The sequence below is a fragment of the Pleurodeles waltl genome, chromosome 6, assembly GCF_031143425.1.
Source record: "Pleurodeles waltl isolate 20211129_DDA chromosome 6, aPleWal1.hap1.20221129, whole genome shotgun sequence".
In the NCBI taxonomy this organism is placed as follows: Eukaryota; Metazoa; Chordata; class Amphibia; order Caudata; family Salamandridae; genus Pleurodeles; species Pleurodeles waltl.
In genome coordinates, this window is record NC_090445.1 from 1,689,406,651 (window position 1) to 1,689,429,822 (window position 23,172).

General features: G+C 42.0%; 1 protein-coding gene across 6 annotated transcripts in view; it reads left to right on the forward strand.

Annotated features, from left to right (window-relative positions):
• PBX3 (PBX homeobox 3) overlaps positions 1–23,172 on the forward strand; it is a 302,674-nt gene that overhangs the window by 244,202 nt on the left and 35,300 nt on the right. Inside the window, exons 6-9 of one of the 6 annotated variants that reach the window (XM_069241768.1) lie at positions 8,514–8,679; positions 10,688–10,800; positions 18,560–18,649; positions 21,307–21,370. In XM_069241768.1, coding sequence (XP_069097869.1) covers positions 8,514–8,679; positions 10,688–10,800; positions 18,560–18,649; positions 21,307–21,363 — 426 coding nt within the window. In that variant the 3' untranslated portion in view covers positions 21,364–21,370. Of the gene's footprint in view, positions 1–8,513; positions 8,680–10,687; positions 10,801–18,559; positions 18,699–21,306; positions 21,371–23,172 lie in introns of all 6 variants that reach the window. The other 5 variants (XR_011205094.1, XM_069241767.1, XM_069241769.1 and 2 more) reach the window with 5 other exon arrangements.

Genomic DNA, 23,172 nt, shown 5'->3' on the forward strand with positions numbered 1-23,172 from the left:
CAAAGTGCTTCTATGTGCGTTTGTGGAGCTCTTCACACTCCTGACAAAGAGTTAACATGTATATTTGTGTAGCACTTCACACTCCTGACAAAGAGTTTCCATGTACCTTTGTGTGGCGCTTCATACTCCTGACAAAGAGTTTCCATGTACCTTTGTGTAATGCTTCACTCTCCTGACAAAGTGTTTCCATGTATATTTGTGTAGCGCTTCACTCCCATGACAAAGAGTTTCCATGTACATTTGTGTAGCACTTCTCACTCCTGACAAAGAGTTTCCATGTACATTTGTGTAGCGCTTCTCACTCCTGACAAAGAATTTCCATGTATATTGGTGTAGCGCTTCACTCCCATGACAAAGTGTTTCCAAGTACATTTGTGTAGCACTTCTCACTCCTGACAAAGAGTTTCCATGTACATTTGTGTAGCGCTTCTCACTCCTGACAAAGAATTTCCATGTATATTGGTGTAGCGCTTCACTCCCATGACAAAGTGTTTCCAAGTACATTTGTGTAGCCCTTTTCACTCCTGACAGAGTGTTGAAGAGATTTTGGGTAGATAGGTGGCAGCGACGTGGTAGGTTGTTTTAGGATGGTGGTTTTGCAGTGTATGGTGTGATGATGAAAGGGTTGCGCCTATCATGACACTGCAGTGTTGTAACTGCGCTTATACTCGGAGTGGAGTGAAAAAACTGAGATACGTTTGCATATTCTTGCTATGTATGCATGGGTGAATGAGGCAACTTCTGCGTCGGACAGGGCCTAGAGTACTGCCGGGCAAAAGTACGGTTTTTATTGCCTTTTTGAATACCAGGCGCTCCGTGATGCTACATGTTTTAAGTATGGGCGATTGCTTTAAAACAAACTGCTGTGTTTTCACGAACACACATTTAATATTTTACTTACAAATAGCAAAGGACGGTGAGAAATGCTCTCCCTTCCTCTTTACCGGTAACACCGGAAGGACCGACTAGGGCCCGACCCCAAGCATGGCGACATAACTTAACGTTCAAAACTATTTTGTAGAGTATCAGGCGCTTAGAGGCTCACATTGGCAGCTGCAGAAATAACCTTCCGCTCTGGCCCACTTGGTTGAGCTGCAGAGGCTCCTGCACGCCAAGCACTGGCTTCCAGAAGGGAGCGGAGGACGAGCTCAGGTGACACGGGTGTCACGGCCCTTTCCGCAGGGTCTTTGTTACACGCTGTCGTCGCCCTGCGGGGTGACAGGTGTCTCGGCTGCTGCTGGGATGTGATCTCAGTTGTTAGAGTTTTATACAAAGCAAAGCAGAAATGTATACTTTAATGACTAGAGATAACAACATGCTCCAATTAGTACTGTAAAGTATCTGGCACACGTGACCGAGGAAAGTAATTACTTTGAATCATTTATTTGTTGGGCCCAGGCATGGAAGGCTCCATTTGCCTCTGGAGTACTCCTCAGAGAAGGAGAAAGGCTCTGATTATATCCCAGTTGTAAGTGCATCTGAAAACCTGCTTTGTACCTTCTTGCTTCTCTTATTAAACCTTTATGTAAGCTAAAAAACACACAATCTTTAATGACCTGAAAGAACTTTGCAGTTCTCTAGTGAGTCTTGAAGTATGTGTGATGTAGGTGCAAAATTGAGGAGTGTAGTCTCGAGTGTTAATCTAGGCATGGTTACCACACAATCCCAGTCTACCTGCAGATGCCCTGTTTCTAGCTGGTACCGTTAATGCGGCCCTTAAGGTGCGCCCAGATGCTGTCCCAAACTGCTTCCATCGAAATACTAAGGGTTTGTGGGAAGATATTTGTATTCTTCAGGCTCCCTCCTTTAGGGCTCATTCCGTCCTCTGCCGCTGTGAAGTGGATGTCAGAAGATGGACCTGGAGAACCCTCAGACCCAGGCATTTGGACTAGTGTGTCGGGCGGTTCCACCGAACCCCTTCTTGCTGTCTGTCCCTCTGCAGTATCACTTGGCTGTGCTTATAAAACAGTAGGATAAATAAACAATGAATGTCTTGTGTGGAAATTGAATTATCCCTCTGGACTGTGGTAGCTCTGTTTCCTGTGCCCCTGTTTTGAAATTAGTTCACACTGAATACCCACACAATTAGGCATTCGTGAACTTTACTCACATCACTCTTCAGCCTCTGGACTACCTCTTGCACATGTTAGTTTATTCTGATATAGATTTCTACACTGGTGTCATGTGGCACTGAAACATGACACACCCCTGTCCTTATAAAATTCAACTGGAGCTCAACAAACTCAATAAATCTGCCTTTATTTCATAGACCGTAGACTACCAGTTCAACAAAACTAAAGGTTTTCATAAGTGTATATTCGAAGAGGTGCATACAGCTTCCTAACAAAAGAGATGCATAATTATTGGCAGCAGTGATCTTAGTAACCAGTTTACAGTCATCAGTAGTAAACCAAAGCTAAACTGAATTCCTCACATGAACCAGAGATGCGTGGAATGCATTTTATGAGGACACTCTTTAGGAAAGGAACTCCAGTGCATGCAGGACAAGATCAGGTTTCTGTGTTGATGAGGCTCATTCATACTGGGAAGAGAGCTTGCTTGAGCAGCACAGAAGAACTGTGGGTAAATACTGCAGCCAGATTAACCCTCCAAAGATTTACACGGGGGAGAAAATAATCACAACAAACTGCAGTAAACTCCATCAAACTGAGGTTTCCTCCAGAAGATTGATCATTCTTCCCTGGGACAGTGGTCAGCTCAGAACTCCTAACCTAAAACGGATTCCTGTCCTCTCAGAAGATCCTGTTAATTTACAGAATATCTGTAGCACTATTGATCCCCTATAGCTGCAGGAGCACTTACTTGTATGGTGTCCAACACACAAGCCCTTCCGGGTCCACAGGGAGTGTGGAGTTTCCTTGTGGATCACATAGACCTGACTTTCGTGTGAGGAGGTGTGCTTTGACTATCATAGTCACATGGGACGCGCAAAGTTGCAAATCAGGGCAACTTGCAACTTTGCAATTTGTTTTACAGCCTGTCCAGTTTAAAAACAAATAAATCCGATTGAGTGGTCTTTTGCTGCAGCATGAAAGCTTTTCTGAATGCAGTACAAGGCATACGGGACAGTGGGCAGACCACTGTGGTTTGGTGACAGGTCCCCGTCTCCTTTTCCGATCCTCCACTCCAGTCATGGTCCCGCTTCACACCCTTTGTCTCGCTGCCCTCTGCCTGCCCGTTAACACCTAACACTCCAGCTTTAGCGTATCACGTCACCGCTGAGTTACCACCACCACTGTCCCCCACCGCTGTCACCGCCCGTCCCCCGCAGCACCTTGGACCTGTGTGACTGCATTGGCCCTCATCGAACTCCTGTTGGAGATGTTCCCATCCACAGTTGGGGTGCAGAAATCTGACTTCACCCCACTTTGTAGGCATTGAGAAAATCCACATACACTCTGAATAGTCACCATGGTGTTGAACAGGCAAACGCAGTTTGACTTTCATATATGTTCAGCCGTATTTTAGCATGTTGAAATATTTGAAATACAGTGCAGCCCAGAAGCACTTAGGTTCATTTTAGGCCTGCTTGGTTTCCTTCTGGCAGGCAACTGACTTGCCTGCTTAATAGGAGTTGTGATTTATTGCAGAACATGATTTTCACATTTAGTTTCTTTGACTAAAACGTAGATCTGGTAGCTTTGCATGTTATTTGCTGCATACATTCATTTCATTTGCGTTCCGTACTCTTCAGTGGGCAGAGAAACATATTACACTTCATTTTGGTCACATTCTAACACATGTAAATGTAGTTCTGAAACAGTCATACATTTATATCATTGCGCCGTGATAATTGGACATCTCTTAAATTATGTTTTTTCACCATTCGTGAGCTGGCTTCCAGCTAACCAGTTTTTTTTTGACAATTAGCTTCATAGATCAAATTCTCTTTGATAATCTTGAGCTTTCACTTCATGGAAAGATCATCTTTTTAATTCTGCACAATCACAGTTCAAACAACCTCGTGCAGCACCGCTCGTGAAGTTTTAGGCTTCTAGGCTGAACAGGTGAAATCAGTGGTTGTTCAGATTTCATCATAGCACAGCTCATAAAATTGAAGCCAAGCTAGGCAGTCCTCACTGAAAATCTGCATGCCTTTTGCAGGTGACTTTTAGAAACCATTCACTTAGGAGATCGGCTAATATTACATGGTTGCCTTTTATGTATTGTTACTGTCGTTTTATGTATAAAACAATTGTGAGTAACAATGCACTTCGGATTCTATCTAATGCTGAGAACTGATTGGCTGCCAATACTTCAACGAGTAAGTGTTGGCAGCCATTTTGGGAGTTTGGGCTCAGCCAACTCCCCCCAAAAAGCTAAAAAAAAAAAGGAGAAGTGGGTACGGTAGGAATACCCTGCCTCCTAGGCCTGGTGATGGGGTTCTCCCGGGACCCAACCAGGGCCAAAAAGTTTTATTTAAAAAAATGTTGCTGTGATAATCGCTGATGATCAGTGAATCTTGACAATTAAAAAAAGAAAAACAAGTGCAGCCTCCCACGCTTGTTTACATTTAAGCCCCCCACTGGGCTAGGTCCAGGAGGTGAATATGATTATTAATTTTGAGGAGGAGGAGGGTGCATGTGGAGCCCCTTCCCATGGCCGATATCGGCCCCGGGAACTGCCACCTCCCTGAGACCAGGCCAATGTTAATTTAAGAGGTGGAGGGCTCCGTGGACCCCCCTCACCCAGGTCGTTTTCGGCCTCGGGGACCACCACCTCCCTGTGGCAGGCCCATGCAAATAGGAAGGAGGGGAACTGCGTGGCCCCCCTCCTGAACCCATTAATGTCCCCGGGGACCTCCACCCTCCAAGACCGGCTCCCTATGTCCCAAGGTTCCTACCTTTGGGACGTAGAGGTTTGCTTGGACTTGGCGAGTGCTTTGACAGCTGCTGCTGTTTCGGAAAAACAGATTAAAAATGGCTCCTGCATGCAGGAAGCAGCATTTTTTGCTGCTCCATGCGTGTGGTAGCAATTCCAGCTCTCGCTGGAGGCTGGGAACTGGCAATGACTGTGGGGATATTAAGACTCCTGGGATGGGCTTGGCCCGGGTGGGGGGGGGGCTGCATATCCCCCTCCTCTTTTAAAAATTGGCCAGGCCCAGGTGGATGGGGTCCTCAGAACCGAATTCGGCCCACAAAGGTGGACCACGTGGCCCCCTCCCCCCTTGCAGTGATTGACTGGGCCCTGAGAGATGGGGTCCCAGGGACCAAAATCAGCCCATCGAGGGGAGCAAGACTCCCCTTCCCCTTTCACTTATTGGCTGAGCCCCGAGGGATGGTGTCTCCGGGGACAACATTGGTATAGTGAGTGGGGCAGCGTGGCCCCCTCCTCTTTTACTAATTGGCCAGGTCTGGTTGGATGGGGTCCCCATGGCCAAATTTAGCCCACAGAGGGGGGCCACGCGGTCCTGTTCCAGTAATTGGCTGGGCCTTGGGGGAATAGGGTCAATGGGGCCAAAATGAGCCCACAAGGGGAGACAAGTGCCCCCCCACCCCTTTCAGTAATTGGCAGGCCCCAAAGGATTGGGTCTCCAGGGCCAAAATTAGCCTGGTGTGGGGGCACCCCCTCCTACCCAGGGCCAGGGTTAGATGCCTGTGGAGGGTTGGCACCAGGACCTGGCCACAAGCTTGGCCCTGCAGCCAACAGCCGCTGTGCACGGCTTATGGCTGTGCGTGGTGCAGTGTTAGGTTCCTATGAGGGCATTGGCCACAGGGCCTGGCCGACAGCTGAGCACAGCGGGGGTAAGATTAACGTAAGGTAATTAAATAATACTTAATGTTTAAAAAAATCCTAGAAGTTCACTGAAAAAAGCACAAAAGTTACAGAGATGTTATAGTTAGAAAATATAATTTTTAAAAAAAACTTAGAAATTCACTGAAAAAAAAAAAAAGGTTACTGGGATGCTATAATTAGGCTCAAATTTTACACGCACTAGACCATAGAAATTTAACAGTAATAGCTATACTTATCTCAAGAAACTATAACTTGTGCCCTAAGGTAACTGTAACTCACGCCCTCACCTGCAATTAACTGCAGCTGCAGCGTATCTACAAAATAGACAACACTCATCTCTTTTTATGGTCCCACTCATCAAGGTCTTAATGGAGTGGCTAAAGGGAGTAATAACCCTGAAGACATCACCTGCACCTGCACCTGTAGAGAACTTCAGTGTGGTCTTCACATGACTCGTGGGTCCTACTTTTGAGCCCTCATGTGACTACTTTTGAGCACTCATGTGACATACTGTTTGTGTCTTGGAAGGTGGCCATCCTAGTCTCAGTCACCTCCTTCAGGTGCATTAGTAATCTACAAGCCCTTACAGTACAAGAACCATTCATCCAGGTTCACAAGGATGGGGTAGTTCTTCATACCAACCCCAAATGTCTACCTAAAGTTGTGTTGACCTTTTCACAAAAACCAGACCATTGAGCCGCCCATTGTTTCCCTCAATCAGAGTCCATAGCTGAAACGGTCCTTCAGAGTATGGATGTGAAGAGGGCACATGTGTAATATATTGACACAACTAAGGGCCAGATGTACCAAAGTGCAATTTAGTATTTCTTAAATAGCGACTTCATAGAAATTGCTATTTAAGAAATACAAAATCCTACATACAGAGGTACATATTTCCTAAAAGCGATTCATACAAAGTAGTAATCCCTATTAGGAAATCAGTATTAAGAAATCCCATTGCATTTTAATCAGTTGCCCAGTTTTGCATTTCCTAAATAGGGATCTCTTATTAAGAAAAACCAGGGATGGCAAAGGGCAAAAGGTCTCCCTCGGTGCATCCCAAAAATAGGGGTGCACCTGTAGAGCACACATATGCCTAAGGGGCATGTGTGTGTTCTATTGCAGTAAAAAAAAAAAAACACCCTGGGGTGCTTTTCAAAATTTCATCTGATTACCATCTACTTCAAGTCGGTGGTAATTGCATCTCCTAAATGCCCAAGTCACATTTAGGAATTATTTTGTGCATCAGAACAGGAACCGTAAATCGGAAATCCCTATTTGTGATTTCCTATTCTGGGAATCGCAAATTGCGATTTCTACAGGGTAGAAATAGCAATTTGTGATTTTTTAATGGCCTTTGTACATCAGAAAAGGCCGTTTTGCATTTCTTAACGGCCTGAAATACCAATTCGGACCGTTAAGAAATGCAAAAGGGCTTTGTACATCTGGCCCTATTTCCTATGGAAGTCCAATCAGCTTTCTGTAGCCTTGGCTAACCCTCAGTGGGGTCATGAATGGGGTCTCTAAAGCTGGCTCTGCAAGATAGTTAAGTGCATACAAACTTGCTATGCTAAGACCAGTCATACACTCTATAAACAAGAAGGGGGGATCCTAGCCTCTTTGAGCAATATCCCTTTAACCAATATCTGTAAGGCTGCTACTTGGGCAATGCCACACGGCTTCACATAGGAGTAGTATGTAGACGTGCTAGCACATCAACAAGAGTTAGATGGTCAAGCTGTTCTAAGGACACTGCAACATCTGCTCACTAGTCACTGCGTTGGAGAGGTACAGCTTTATAGTCTATGCAGAGCATGTGAACCTGCAGCCACACATGCTTCAATTGAAAATTTTACCCTGGAAGCATATGTTCATGAGCGTAGTGCTGTAGATTCACATGCTCCACATCTTCTTCTCGGAAGCCAGCAATGTTCACAGCTGGTTCTTTCTTTGGCCTTTATTTGCCTTAGTACCCTCAGCTTTCAAAGCATGAGCTGGACCTGAGTGTAAGGATTTTGCTCACGTTTTAAGTTGCATTAAATGTGCCCATGCATAACTTTTGTTTTACAAATAAAAAAACTTTGACCTGAAGGCACAGTGATGTGTCTCATTTCTTGCAATTGCCTTTCTTAGAGTTGATTATTAAAATTAAATTACAAGCAATACTGTCTGAAAAAGCTTGTCCTTTGACTTGTGTTTGCACTGCTGAAACTGTGGCTCAAGCGAGTGGGTTAATATTTAGAGTTCTGGGGCCATCTTGGCGAGTGTAGTATCTTTAAAGGGTCTCAAGATAGCTGCAATTCATCCATTCTTACTTGCTATTACTCCTTTCTTTTTTATCATCACAGTACCTGTACAGCTGCCAAGGTGGTTCCAGCCCAACAACAAAGAACAATTGCATTCTTTCTCAACATTGTCCTGTATCGTATTTAACCAATCATCACGTTTGTGCCTTGAACTCCTCTAGCCTTTTAGTATTTATTGGCTTGCCACAATATTCATTAATAACAGTAGCCTTGCTATTTGAGTTCCGCTCGTCAGCCGCAGGTTGCAAATTGTCACAGATTTGCACTCCCTTGTTTCACATACTACAAACAATTCTGAGTTGCTCTAACACCCTTTTTATAACTCTGATCATCCTTCATTAACATGTACGAAATGTAGTAGCCAATGAGTACTAGTTTGAATTGTATGAGTGATATACTGGACACAGGCAAATTGAAAATATTGACAGTTTTTCCTATGTTTTCCTGCAGGTATCCAATTGGTTTGGTAACAAGCGAATCCGGTACAAAAAGAACATAGGGAAATTTCAGGAAGAAGCCAACCTTTATGCTGCAAAAACAGCTGTAACTGCAGCCCACGCGGTAGCAGCAGCAGTCCAGAATAACCAGACAAACTCTCCCACCACACCAAATTCTGGTATGTATGATCATTGGCCTTTAAACTATTACTGTTAATTTTTTTTTTTATGATCAAGCACTTTGAGAAGGCGCTGCTTGTTCTTACTTTGACATCCCTCAATAAAAAGCCGTAGGGGTGTAACTGTGAGCTTAGGCCGGGGTGTTGGCCAAAACCTGGGCAGAGTGGCAGGGGTTAGTTACTTTCTATTGTTAATTCTTTAAGATAAAGCAGTGAATAAACAGCACTAAAATAAACCATTCAGGATCCCACCCACTACTTGATGGAGTCAACAAACTAGGAGGAGCTACATTCAGAAACAACCACCACATCACGTGTCAGCAGGGTCTGAACTGTGATCTGCCTCATAGCTTCCATTATGAGATTTTATATATGTGAATAGAAACATATTACTCATTTAAATAGCATGTTCCCAAAGAGCAACAGAGTGGGGAAGAGCTTTGTTCTACTAACTAAAAGAACTGGTACTCTACGGAATATCTGTACATAAAAGTGTATGATTTGAAGTACATTAAGTTCTGTGTTATATTTCTGGTTCCCTTCAGAGATGTACAGTAATCTAAGTTTTCTCTGCCCTGTGGGGATCAGAGAGCCTTTCATTGAAGGTTCCTGTTGTAGGATGAATAGTTTATTCTAGAGTTGTCATATTCTTTTTAAAGATAATGTCGAGTACATGCAAAATGGTCTTTGTAACAAGCCCTTTCTTGTCAATTCTGAATGATATTGAGTATTGGTGAGTACCGGCTCTTGGTATATTGTAATGCAACCCACTAGTTCATCTATTATTTAGTCATGATAAACATCACTGTATTAACAACTGCCCTCGAAAGAGATAGTTTAAACTGAGGAACTGAAGAAAAAGTTAATCAGTAATCTGTTCGCCTCAGATAATCTCTGCTATGTTCAAGCCTTTCCTTCTTCCATCATTGTTCCCGCCATTGCACTAGAAAAAACAAGTGAGATGATACAATCTGCTCTAAAAAAATGAGTAGAAATTTCACATTTGCTTCATAGTTCATCTGTTTAGTTTAGCTTGAAACGCCTTTACTATATGGTTCCAAATTTTCGTATATACCCACAATCCTTCCAAAAACCCAGTGCTGACATGACCATGCCTCGTTAGATGCATGATCAGTCCGTTTTCCAAGGGTAGAGCAGTATTTGTAGGCGGATGTCCTGCATGCCTGTAAGATGCTGTCTGTCCCTTGGTTAGTGATAGCTGACAGGGAATGCAGGCGGGAGTCCCAACCGTCATCCCTGAGATTTCCATAGTGCGCTAATAGTAACGTCACCAAGCACTGGATCAGAGGCAGCACCCTGTACATAATGAGAGGTAAAACGTTTCATTTTTGTGTTTTTAAAGAGGAGAAAGAAAAGGTAAAATTTCAAAGTTCAAAGAAAAAATCTGCCTGATTTCCTGACTCAAAAAGTATATATTTGAAACGACTAAAAGTGCAGGCTCTGGGTAATATCACAAGTGTAAATTGTTTTATACATAACCTCCACTACGTGCCATAAAGTTGACATTTGTTAACAAATATAATGTTCGACTGAAATAAGTAAGTAATATCTGACTTCTTAAATAGTTATTAATGAACACTCTCTGAGGTTGTATAACTTATATATATGTATTTATGGATAGATAGATAGATAGATAGATAGATAGATAGATAGATAGATAGATAGATAGATAGATAGATAGATAGATAGATAGATACTATTAGCCAGATAGTTTCAGTTAGTGTCACATCACTCTAAACAGTAAGGCTGCATCCTGGGAGATGGAATCTTGAAATCAAACTGTATTAAAAACAAAGAACAAGTGTGAATTTCTGGTCTGTTTGTGGGTGCATGTGGAGTGGGCTTTGCTAAGTAGCCATATCTAACTACCTTGCTTATCACCTTTGATCTTTAAGAGATATATTCTCATTTTTCGTTCTTCTTTCATTACTTTGCTTTTTTTACAACCTTGGGGTTATATTCAGCTCCTCAACTCTTTCCTTTCCAGGTTCTTCTGGTTCTTTTAACCTTCCAAATTCTGGGGATATGTTCATGAACATGCAGAGTCTGAATGGGGATACTTACCAGGGGTCCCAAGTCGGAGCCAATGTGCAGTCACAGGTAGGAGAAATGCCCCAAACCAGGGCCTTTCTACTAGGGTAGGGATTGGGCAAAAAGAACACTTTGTTCTGATTATATTCAGACATTCTGTACTTAAGTGCAGAATTAATGATGCATATTTCATATTTCTAAATGTTTTCTATTGTAACTTAGTATCCATCACAAATAGTGTTAACTGTGATTTTCTATGATTGAGTTTAAACTTTGTGAGTGCATTCGGCTCTGACTTGAGTTCATGGATGGGATTTAGGCACAACTGACTTTAATTTCGTTAAGTATTTTTTAAATTTATAAGTGTGTCATTCTTTTTTTATTGTTCATTTTTCTATTAATTCAGCTATCAGGATATTTTCTTCTATTTCTTCCTGTCTTTCTCTCTTGTCACAAAGTGTTTTTTGAGATTTGCATACATTCATGCCTGCTAATCAGTGTTTAACTGTGCTTTAATTGTTTTCTGATACATGTATAACACAGTTGAGTGAATATTGAAATTGCCGTTCCATATATTTATGCACAAAGAAATATGTATTTTACCTATTTTGTAATATTCAACTGCTGCGTGACTTACCGTCTTTGGTAGTATGAGAAATTGTAACCTGTTGATATAGGCACATTACACACAATGTTGTGGTTGCTTTTCTTTTGATCATCTTATTGTTGTATTTCTGTGATACAACTAGCCTCTCCATGTTTGAATCCTGTCTCTTTTACCATTGTCCGCTCATTTATTTTTCTATTAACATGAGCTCTTGCATAGGTGTCTATGCTGAACCAGCTTGTGCCATGTGTTTCTCGTCCCCATGATATCAACCATTGTGTGTAACAGCAGGCAACTGAATTCAAAAGTTAGTTGTTTACTACATAGTGGCCTTTTTAGGGTCGAGCCTGCGTTGCATGCGCTCGCGCATGCGTATCGCAGCGAGACGCTTTAGTATTTAGAAAAGGGCTCGGAGCCCTGTCAACCTCACGTCAGTGTTTTTTATTGGTTCGTGGGCTTGCCTAACACAATCTGCTTGCTTTCATTAGTCGAAGGCACACATACGTCATGCCTTTTCCGGTGGCTAGCCCTCCTCGAGCGCAGCGACCAAGTACAGAAAACATGCGAGGCTCGCTGTTTTCCATCGGGCTCGTGGACTTCTTTTTCTCTAATTTACGAGCGCGATCTCGCTTGGCAGAAGCCAAGCGCTTTACATAGTTAATTTCACTTTTTCGGGTTATGTACATAAATGCACTTTTGCCCGATAGGTGAAAAGTCGGGTTAGGAGTTTACAACGCGATCAGCTCTAACATGAGCAAACGCGAGACCCGTTGCATTGCAAATGCTTGTTAATTCTGATGGGACCACTATAACGCAGGTTACCAGCACCATCGGAACTCTGCACTTTTAACTTTCACACAGAGGACATGGCTCCAGAAAACAGCCAAAATCTGTGTGTCAAAGTCGTGATAAAATGAGGAATTACTTGGGGAATTGTACCCAGAACTACCGTATCTGATAGAGACTTCTAGCTGCAGCTTCCTTACCTTAGAATTCCCTGGCGTCAGCTTCGAATCCGGATCTTGTAATTCCTTATTTCTTGGTGGGCCCTCAGGTCCAAGTCACAATGGACCAGATTTTCCTCACTCCAGGAGTTACCAGTACTCCTGGTATATGTAAATCTTGAGTTGGGAAAAATCCGGCCCATTTTGTGGGCACTCGAATCTCTGTGTAATTGGAAGTTACAACACATTTCATTCCAAATGCTCATAGTCCAGGTACTCAGTCAGTCACACGCCTGTTCCCCTGCTTGCAAGTGATTTTTCATCCCTATCCATGTCCAGACACAAGCTGTGCTCTGCTTCTTATCCCCTGATGGTGGAGAAGTAATCTGAACCCTACCACTCTGTGCTTGATTACAGTCCTCCAGTATCTGAGGAGCACAGGAACTCATGCGCTCGTTGGTATGGTTATATGGGCATCTAGCCAAGTTTTCATTAAAAATGGTAACTGCTGCAAATGTTGACAATGAGACCAGTCAATTCAGACCATGTGACTATTATTCCAGTAATAAAGTACTTATTTCAGTTTGAAATTTCTGTTAATCGTTGAGAAGCAATCCTTGTCCCCAATTACAGGTCAATAATGGGACTACCCAGTATCCCACAGAACCTGGATATTGCAAACTTGAATTGGGAACAGTGCTTAATTCGGTTGAAACTCCTAAGGAACCACTGTTTCACTTATTCTGATTGCAAATGAGGCAAAGAGGTGTCCTCAGACGGGACATCGCTCATCGGAGTCATGGCTGACCTGATGTTCGAGCACCCGGAACAGAGTCAGAAATGCTGAGTAATAAGAGTGAGTACGGGTCCAGGCAGGGTCTGCAGGCAGAAGTGCCCTTCTAGGGCATGGACAGAGCATTAAGGGCTCCCCTCTTCCTGCAGCAGCCTCCCCTAAATTGGACCTTATTCCTGTCCCCACTCTGCAATGATCTCCCCTCGATATACCACCACCTACAAGCAGGTGGAAATTGGCCTGTTCTGCAGCGCAGAATTGGAATCCACAGGCGTATTTTGAGCAGTTATAATGAAGTCTGCATGTTAGTCCCCATTCTGGACACTGTCATTTTGGTATCCCTGCATCGTGTACCTTGTAGTCAGGCCCTCTGAAAGGAGGTATCATCATGTTGCATGTTTTAAAACCATGAGTTAGCCTTTGCGAATGGAGAAGCACACTGGTGTTAGTGTATCGTTAGCTAGTGCTTGCCATGCTTGACTTCGAGATCACCTTCGACATTCAGACCATTGATGTCTGAGAGCTGATTGACCAAGAAAAAGAGGATAATGATAGCCTTATCTAGTGCATGACAAGCATCCAGCAGATGAACCCGATCTATTCCTCTTTAGAGGGATGACAATCCACCAATGCCAAATGTTCTGGTTCTTCAACCTCTTCTTTGCTGTCCTCCTTTTCGTACAGGGCTAATCTTTTGGAAGCTAGATGTAGCATGGACACTTCTTAGCCACTAATAAAAAGTCAGAGCAGGTCCCACCGTAGAAACATGTCTCCCTATAAACGTGGACATTGTTTGAGATTGAAGTCATGAAGATATTATTATAAATCACCAGACAATGCAGTGGACATTTCCTAGTCCCAAGAATCATACTAGTCCGATGGATGATATTGTATCTTTCCAGAGAGTCACCAGCAGAGTAACTATGAACTTTAAATTAGATAGCTAAGCACCACCAGCAAAACATCTGTATCACTCTACAGTTAAAGGCTCCCACTGTGGCCCTCATTCCGAGCCTGGCGGGCGGCGGAGGCCGCCCGCCAGGCTTCCCCCCTCCGAAATACCGCTCCGCGGTCGTAAGACCGCGGAGGGTATTCCGAGTTTTCCCCTGGGCTGGCGGGCGGTCTTCACAAGACCGCCCGCCAGCCCAGGGGAAAACTCCCTTCCCACGATGACGCCGGCTCGTAATAGAGCCGGCGGAGTGGGAAGGTGCGACGGGTGCAGTTGCACCCGTCGCGTATTTCAGTGTCTGCTTTGCAGACACTGAAATACTTTTAGGGGCCCTCTTACGGGGGCCCCTGCCGTGCCCATGCCATAGGCATGGGCACGGCAGGGGCCCCCAGGGGCCCCGCACTCCCCCTCCCGCCATCCGGTTCCCGGCGGGAGAACCGCCAGGAACTGGATGGCGGGAGGGGGAGTCGGAATCCCCATGCCGGCGCAGCATGCTGCGCCGGCTTGGAGGATTCCTTTGGGGCAGCGGGAAACCGGCGGGAGACCGCCGGTTTCCCTTCTCTGACCGCGGCTGAGCCGCCGCGGTCAGAATGCCCCGCGGGGCACCGCCGGCCTGTCGGCGGTGCCACCGCGTCCCACGGCCCTGGCGGACTTGTTCCGCCAGGGTCGTAATGACCCCCTAAGTCTCTTCTACACCTAAGGCTACGTGTACAAAGCATTTTTCTAGTCGCAAACGGGCCGATTCAAAAATACATAGGTCTAACTCCTAATTAATTTACATTTTGAATAAAATTAAATTACTCTTACCCACCTGCTTAAATTTAATTATGTTGAAAATATATGCTTACCCAATTCGATGTATTGGCTCTGGTAGCTTCACCTCAATGTAGTGAATTCACAGATGATGGTGCACCTCTTTGGCTCTCCTGGACAAGAAAAGGTTGACATATGCACTTGTGGGAAAATCCAGATTTGTTTGATAGTGTGGATATCCCTCTGTCCAGTAGGTACCACAGCCCTAATTGGTCACTATAACTACACCTTATGGAACTCAATGCCTCAGAAAACTGTGGAAAATTAAAAGAAAGTTTGACATGAATATAATTACCTATTCAGACACATAGTGAAACTCAGAACCACAAACAAATGGATCAAGTGGTAAAAGGTCAGCATATTAGTGCCACACCAAATTTCCATCCTAATTACAGTAGGTATTTTGGATGTGTACCCCCAGGACACGTATATCTAAATTTTAACTGTCAGAAGTACTTAAAATGTCTGCTATTCAAAATAAGCAACCTACATTAACAGTACAAAGAATTGCCCAACAATTTGAAGACACCCCACACACCCTTTTCAAATGCATATTAGTGGTATCAGCTTTTCTGTGATGTCAAAGAATACCACCTGCCTATAGATATAAAATTGTGTGATAAAAACTTTTTCTGTCCTAGGGTTATGCTAGGTTTGCAAAGAACATCAAAAGTCTTTCACAATCTGGCCTCTATGAGCAGTCCAGTACCATTCCATTAAGGTCTCAAAACGGTAGCTGTCTGATGGCAGATATCTTTGGTTCCCCACACATGTGATCAACCTCAAGCAATCTTCTATTCAATGGTCAAGCAGATTTCTCCTCTTCTGGTCTGCATGGCATTTTGAAATTCATAGTCCCATATTCCAGACACCAGAAGAGAAATCTTGAAGAGCGTCTAGAGGATATGGGACATCGTAGATCGTGGAATTTGGTTATTATGCTACCTCTGTTTCTTGTAGCTTGAATGTTATATCTTTGTTGGTGACAGAAGAAGAACATTTTAGGAGAAGTACTATTCAGTTGTTTCTTCTCCACGGTTAGTCAAGATTGGCTCCTGAATGCAAGGCTAGGTTGTTTGAACAAAATAAGCAGGGTCAGGTGGACCAAAGACTAACGGTACCAGATAAATGTGCTGAGGCCAAGACCAGTCCACTTACAACTGAAACCCTACTTGCCCTCAATGCCTTGAAGCTTCATTCTGATCCACATAGACAATATGAGAGGCATGTATTAGCTGAACAAGAGGGAAGTACAGGGTGCAGAATTTATTGGAGGAAGGCTCAGAAGATTTGTCAAAGGCTTCTGGATCAAATTCTTCAGATCTTGGCAATTCATCTACTGAGCCCTAAATACACAGAAGCAGAATAGCTAAGAAGACATATACTGAATAAGTATAAGACATCCTTTCTGTTTGGGAACTGCAAAATGCAGAGACTGTGTGTCAAAGTTTTGATAGCATAAGTCCAATGGAAATGCCTTTGTGATGGACTATTCCAGCTTATCTCTGCATAATTTTCTGATAGTTCCTCTGCAAAGCAATCATAATACTGAAGGAACACAGAATGAGGATGGTTCTCATCACCCTGACTGTCTTCACTAATGGCAAGGTTCATATCTTCGCCTCGCTGAATTCATTCTTGGAGGATTCTGTACAGTCACATCCAGTGCTTAATTTGTAAATAAAAATGTGCCGGTGCCCAGAGCTCTCCTCTTAAACACGTGGCTGCTGTATTTAAATGTGCGCGTGCGGAATACTGAGGTAGCGTAATCCTGAAGCCATTTGGGGCCCCTTTAATTCATTTAAAGCCACTCCCTGCCCCTTCAGCTCACTTTTGCAGCTTTCTGGTTTCTCACATCGTGGCGCGTTTTCATTTTTGCCTTCCCCAGTCTTTCCCATATGCGTCTTTTGCTTGTAGTAAATGGTTGAGGCAGAAGAATAAGCGCCAGCCCTGAAACATAAGTGCCGGTGCTCAGCACCGGAAACAACAAGCACAAATTAAGCACTGGTCACATCTTATTTCCAGGATGTCACTATAGGCTGAACCTCAATCTACCACTGTCCAACGGCCAAGTGTTTCCTATGTACAGGTCTCTCATAACGTATGAACATTTCAATAAAAGAGAACACACTCTTTTATGAGTTCTCTATATGCCTGTAAGAGTTCCCACTTTTGTTGACATCAAATGTAGATTGCTCTGGGCACATGCCAAGACAAACTAGTAATGCCTTAATATCTAAGTTTGGGTAATCCTGCTCTGCCATTTCCTCCTATGGGTCATCAGTACCACTTATTGTCATGAATCTCTTTTCACTATTCCAGAAATTAAAGATTTCTCTTCTAAGGAAACCTTTACTGTTAGGAAGCACACCCTTACTTGAAAGTTATGTTTGGTCTTGGCCCTGATAAAAACCGCACTTTGGACAAAAGGAAGATTTGGGCCTTCGGCATATTTCATGCAACTGAGTTTTTCTTGTGTCTGTAGTGTCATATACTAGTGTGAGTGAGATTCAATCTCTTTGTGCGAGTGAGCCTTGCTCATTGTTCCATCACAATTAATTAAAGGCCCACTATGCTTAAAAGCACTTTTCTACATGAATCAGACCTCTTCAACAGGACCATGACTTTATACCTTGGACGTTAAAAGGGCCATCCAAATTGATATTGATGAAGCGAAAGTTATCTATAAATGGATGACTGATTTTAAAGTTAAGGATGCATGTGTGCATTGGCTTGGCATCTTTGTTTTTCTGTTGCAAAAAATCAACTGACACCTTCCAGGGAAAATCCAAGGCTCATTCCACAGGAGCCAAAACATTTACTGCTGCACTTATATGTAATGCCTGCATCCTCAAGATTAGAGATTTGCTGGGCAGCCACCTGGTGCTTGGTCCATACCTTTACAAAAGATTATTGCATTGATAAACCCCAGAAGACACATCTTAATGTGTCTTCCCAGCACTTCTTGTTCGCATAAATCATTTGTTCATTCATTTTACTTACCCTTTTGAGCCACTGTCCGCCAGATTTGAGCGATGGGCTCTTTACTGAATTCTACTATTTATGAATAGGAAAACAAACCCATGCTGGGGAAGAAGAAGCTTACTGACTTTTAGTTCTAGTTTTCTGAAGTGCCTTACTGGCTTTACTCTGTGTCCTTTGATGTGGAGCATCTGGAACCCGTAAAGCAACAGGGCAAAACAGTGATGCCTATAGGTGCCATTTCTTGCTATACCTTTTCATGTTTGGGAGGAATCGAATTAGGGTATTCACTAAATCTGTCAAACAGTCTTGAATTCAATGGAAGTTGGCATTATGGAAAGAAAAACTAAACACACGTTACTTTCACCTGGGAGCAACATTTTCGCCCTAAAATATTTTTTTTAAATGAACTATTAAAATAGGGTCCTGATTTCCCAGACATAGGCAGCAAAATTCTATTGTTTATGAATTCAAAGAAAGGACCATGATGGGGAAAAAGGATTACAAGGAGCGTTTCCTTCTGCCAAGGTAGTAAATGAATATTTAGCTAAAATGACAAATTCAGAGCTGACATGTTTTACTTCGCATGCTTTTCAAGGCATCTTTTCAGCCATCTGTGATTACTACATTTTGTTTTTATGGAAAATACTAGGGCCTTGTCATGTAATAGTAATTTCACTGTTTTCTGCTACAAGTAATGATTAGTTATGTAACTATGTATTTGATCTCTTCTTGCAAAGGTGGATACCCTGCGTCATGTTATCAATCAGACGGGCGGATACAATGATGGGTTGGGAGGAAATTCACTGTACAGTCCACATAATTTAAATGTGAGTACCATTGGAAACAATGTTTTGAAGAGCATAAACACTGTGTCAGGTAAATAAAAGCTATACTAAAAAATACAATATATTTTCATTATGTGCATTGTCTTTCATGCATCGTGATAAAAATGTCTGACAGTTGACGGTACTGCATGGTAAACTGAACTAAATTGCGGAAAGTACTAACAAAATGTGCATGTCTGTGTGTATAGAAGGTGATAGGAAAACAAACACATCAAATTGGAACTTACTTTTGTTCTAACATTCCTCAAAGATTTTATAGTTTGCTTAACTTTCCACTTTTTTCAGGAAGGTCACCTGATATTTCCTTGCCATACGCCACTTGGTTCTTCTGAAATGGATAAATCATTACATTGCCATGGCACTACTTGTCAAGCTAAGCTACTTTTGTATATGTATATGTATATATATATATATATATATGTATATATATATATATATATATATATATATATATATATAAATATATATATATATATATATATATATATATATATATATATATATATATATATATATATATATATATATGGCTGTGCTTGCATTAACTTCTGTTGAGCAAGCAGAGTAAGGCAGAAAGCCTAAGTCCCCATTGCAAAATCTCCAAGAAGTTTAGATTCTTTCAGAGCTTTCATGTTAGCCTCTAAGGTTCTTTTCAGAAGGTGTTCTCGTCTGCTAGGCATACCGTAACATCTTAAATATTTAGGTCTGTCTCTCCTCTGGTTAGGCAACTCCAAAGCAGAAATTCATAAAACAGTGCAAATGGGTCCCACCCTCCTACTGATAAAGTAATATTGAGACTGTCTGTTCATATTGAGATTGAGAATATGGTGTTAGCTGAAGAGCAACTCAAGGTTGGACTTCCATTGTTATAGACTATAGCACACTGACTGACCTTAAAAACTTGCCTGTCAGGTTCAACGCAGTACATGCTTGTGCAAGCATTTTAAAGCTGTCAAGTACTGAACATTTCTACTAAATGAAGGCATTTGTGTTAAAGATACTGACAAATGAAGCCCTGTTTATGTACAGAGCCATGGGAATACGTGAGTAAGCCATTCTTTAATTTACCTCACTGAGCAATGATTCTTTGAAAAAGGAAATATTGCCTTCCGTCACTGAAGAGAAGGGGACAGACCAAACTGTACTGTTTCTAGAGACATTTCCTAAATTAGGTTTTAAAGGTAAGTTTAACGGGGTTTAGGGCAACACCTATTAAACGGAACATGACGCTGTGTATATATGTATATATATATATATAACATAATAATATATGTAGTTATTTAAAGAAATGTACAAGTTTCCTCTTCAGACATGAAGCTTGAAGCACTTACTCCTTCCACTTAGAGAAGGGCCCATCAACTAAAGTAGGCTTTACTAACCCATCACTTTGACCGGCTGCCACAAAATAAACAGTGTATATTATAGACAACTGTATTTGTCAAATAGATGAGACCTTATATTGCCAAAGTATGTTTTAAAACAGCATATATCTGCGAAAAAGGACTTTGCAGATTTTTCGTTTTCACTTCGGACAAAAACAGCAGGACAATCTATGTCATTTATTTTTATTCAAAACCAGCCTCACCCACTTTCATTGTCTGTATTATATAATTGGGAACTAGTTATAGTCAGTTTGAAACATTCATGGGAAGGCAGTAACTGCTGAGGTTAGGTAAGTTCAAGCCATGGCTACTTCCCTGCAGTTTCTAATCTGTGAAACATCTTGTATTCTCAGTGAGACTGCTTGTGCTGCAGGTTCCCCAGACATTTAGACCATACATAATATCTCTAATTAGAAAACTATTAAGAAGAGCAAAATAAACTCTTTTAAGTGCCATTTTTGCCATGTAGACATCCCTGCCCTAACAAACAGAACTTGAGACTGTTTTTACTTAAGGGAACTGACCAGGGTGCCAGACCTTTACAGTAACCACTCCACAGCTCTGTTCATTACCACTGCACTTCTCATTTCCTGTGGCTTCTGTACTGAGCATGAAGCCCTGAAGTATAAGAAATTCATTGGAGTATCCATTCAACAGAAACAAGTGGAATTACAAAATGAAGTAGATTTACTACTATAAAGGTTTCCTATCCTCTTACAATGCGGCCAGACTTGCAAAACTGTAATGTGTTGTGTCTGAGTTATTACAATGTAAGGACTCAGCTGAAAGATAGTATTGCTGTACATGTGCCTACTTGTATGTTTCTTCATTAATTGATACCATTATGCTGCAGGTTTGTTATGCATTTACTACTGATGTTGATTACTTACAATACACGTAATGACAATACTTTCTTATGTCAGATAGTTGTCTTGGAAATTGGGATTGCCCTCTGATTTTGCTACGTATTATAGTTAGCAGAGCTTTGACTTTTCCAACTTGCTGCAATGTAAAAGTGTAGCTCTGAACAACGTGTAAATGAAATGTTTTTCAAATATTTGATAAGTAAGAGATAAATTATTGACCGATATAATGACATTACCTTAAAAATGATCACCCCCTGCTTTGGCACTGTGGCATATTCAATGGGCCTGGGATAGTGGGTGGGTATTTTAGAGCACATTGGCAGCTGTAAAGGTGCCAGAATGCAGATTCTACCAGATCCTCTAAATTATCCTATCTCTCTTACTTTGCTAGGTCAAAAGGGACAGTTTTCACATTAGAGAGAGACAGAAAGAATTTGGCAATATTTGATGAAATGGTAAGGCAAATGTCAAGCACACAGGAAATGCCAGTTTTTGTTGGAACTTTACACTTCAGTAAAAGTTTCATTGAAATGACGTTAATAGTGTGACATTTTGAAAGATCAGAGCTGAGAGCAAATATAGAAGCCATGTCCATGTGTCTGATTGACCCAAACAGCCCTCCACCCTGTTAATATTTGTGAGTAAGCAGATGTTGTTTTGTGTTGAAATTCTTCCTTTGATGAATGGGGAAGGCTGCATGCTTCGGCGGGGGTGGGAGGGGGGAGAGGCAGGTTGTGTTGGTTAGGAGAGGCTGCTTCCTAGAGCCACATTGGCAGAAATTAGTGCTGCTAAATGGTGCTCAAAGGTTTTGCAGACTTCTCTTTCAACTGGGGACATTTCTGAAGGAATGTTGCTTTTAGTGCCCATTGGGTTACTTGGTGCCTTACAGAGTAGGGTATTTTATTATAGGAATGTTAAGTGACACAAGATATTTTGGTAACATGAGTACACGTTTGTTATCAGTTTAACAAGGGGGATGTTTACACTCCCTTATTCCTATTTTCTGTTGAAATTGCCACGTATAGTAAAAACACAATCTGAAGTGTAAAGACAGTGTTTATAGCCAACTATGAAAATGCACATGGTTAAGTGCGTTAGGGGTCATTTCCGGACATCAAAGGCTTGTGATTGGTTCCCATTAATTTGATGGCATCACTGAGAAATATACAGATCGTAAAATTAACAAAGTGTTTGTGATGTCCTTGACCTTGAAAATTGATTGAGGCAAAAAAGAAGAGTGACGTTTCCGGAGGGCCTCTCTAGTGGGGTTAGGGCTTTGGGCACCAGGCTCCAGCTAGATGACTCTCAGTGACCTCCCTAAATGGGCTCGTCACATTGCTAACAATAGCTTTTTTCCCATTTGTCATCAAAAGAAGAATCTAAATGATAGGCTTAGAACCTTTAAGTATTTAAAGAAAGAGACTGAGTCAAATATACAGTGAATGAAAAGGTGCCCATAAAACACACATAAGATTGCTTTTGACATCCAAATAAATATGGGCCTCCCATGACACTTTGTTAGGCAGCATACATTAGTGATGGAGGGTGTTCTGTTGTGAATGGGGAACGTGTCATCAAGTACACACAGCTTTTGCATTTGAACTGAAAAGGGCTGTTTTGGGGGTTTATACATAACTCCTAACACCCCACAACAAAGAATATAAAAAGACTTGTAGTTGCGTTTCCCCTTTTCATTTGTTTTGAAATGCTTCAGAGAATCTGCGATATCCTTATCAACATGATAAAATATGAAAGTGGGATTGCCTGCAGCATTTTGCAGACATGAATTCCATCTTCTCTGATGAGGCTTGATAAGCACTGCTTTGTAATGCAAAGCATCATCTCAAGCCACCAGAGTAAAGATTCATTTATTTTGCAAACATAGAGAATGCCTGCTGACATCCCTTCCTCCTGTTGCCAGACTGGGTAAAATATTGTACATTTGTTGTTTATATATGTGGCAGCGAAAAGGAATGATGATTACATTAGATAGGATGGCCTCAGACTCTTATCCGCAAACGTTTTTCTTCCCTAAAATACATTTCATATCTATAAGAAAAATCCTCTAATATCCTAATATCTTTGTTCTTGGAGCATCATCATTTACGTTTAAAATAAATTTGATGTGACGCTCTCTTATCTTAAGGGAGATAAAAAGTTAGTGTTTCAAATATATACCTCAAATATATCATCTTTGTGTGACAATTTGAATGAACACGTTTATCCAAATAAATGAGGTTACTGTGCCATAAAGCAG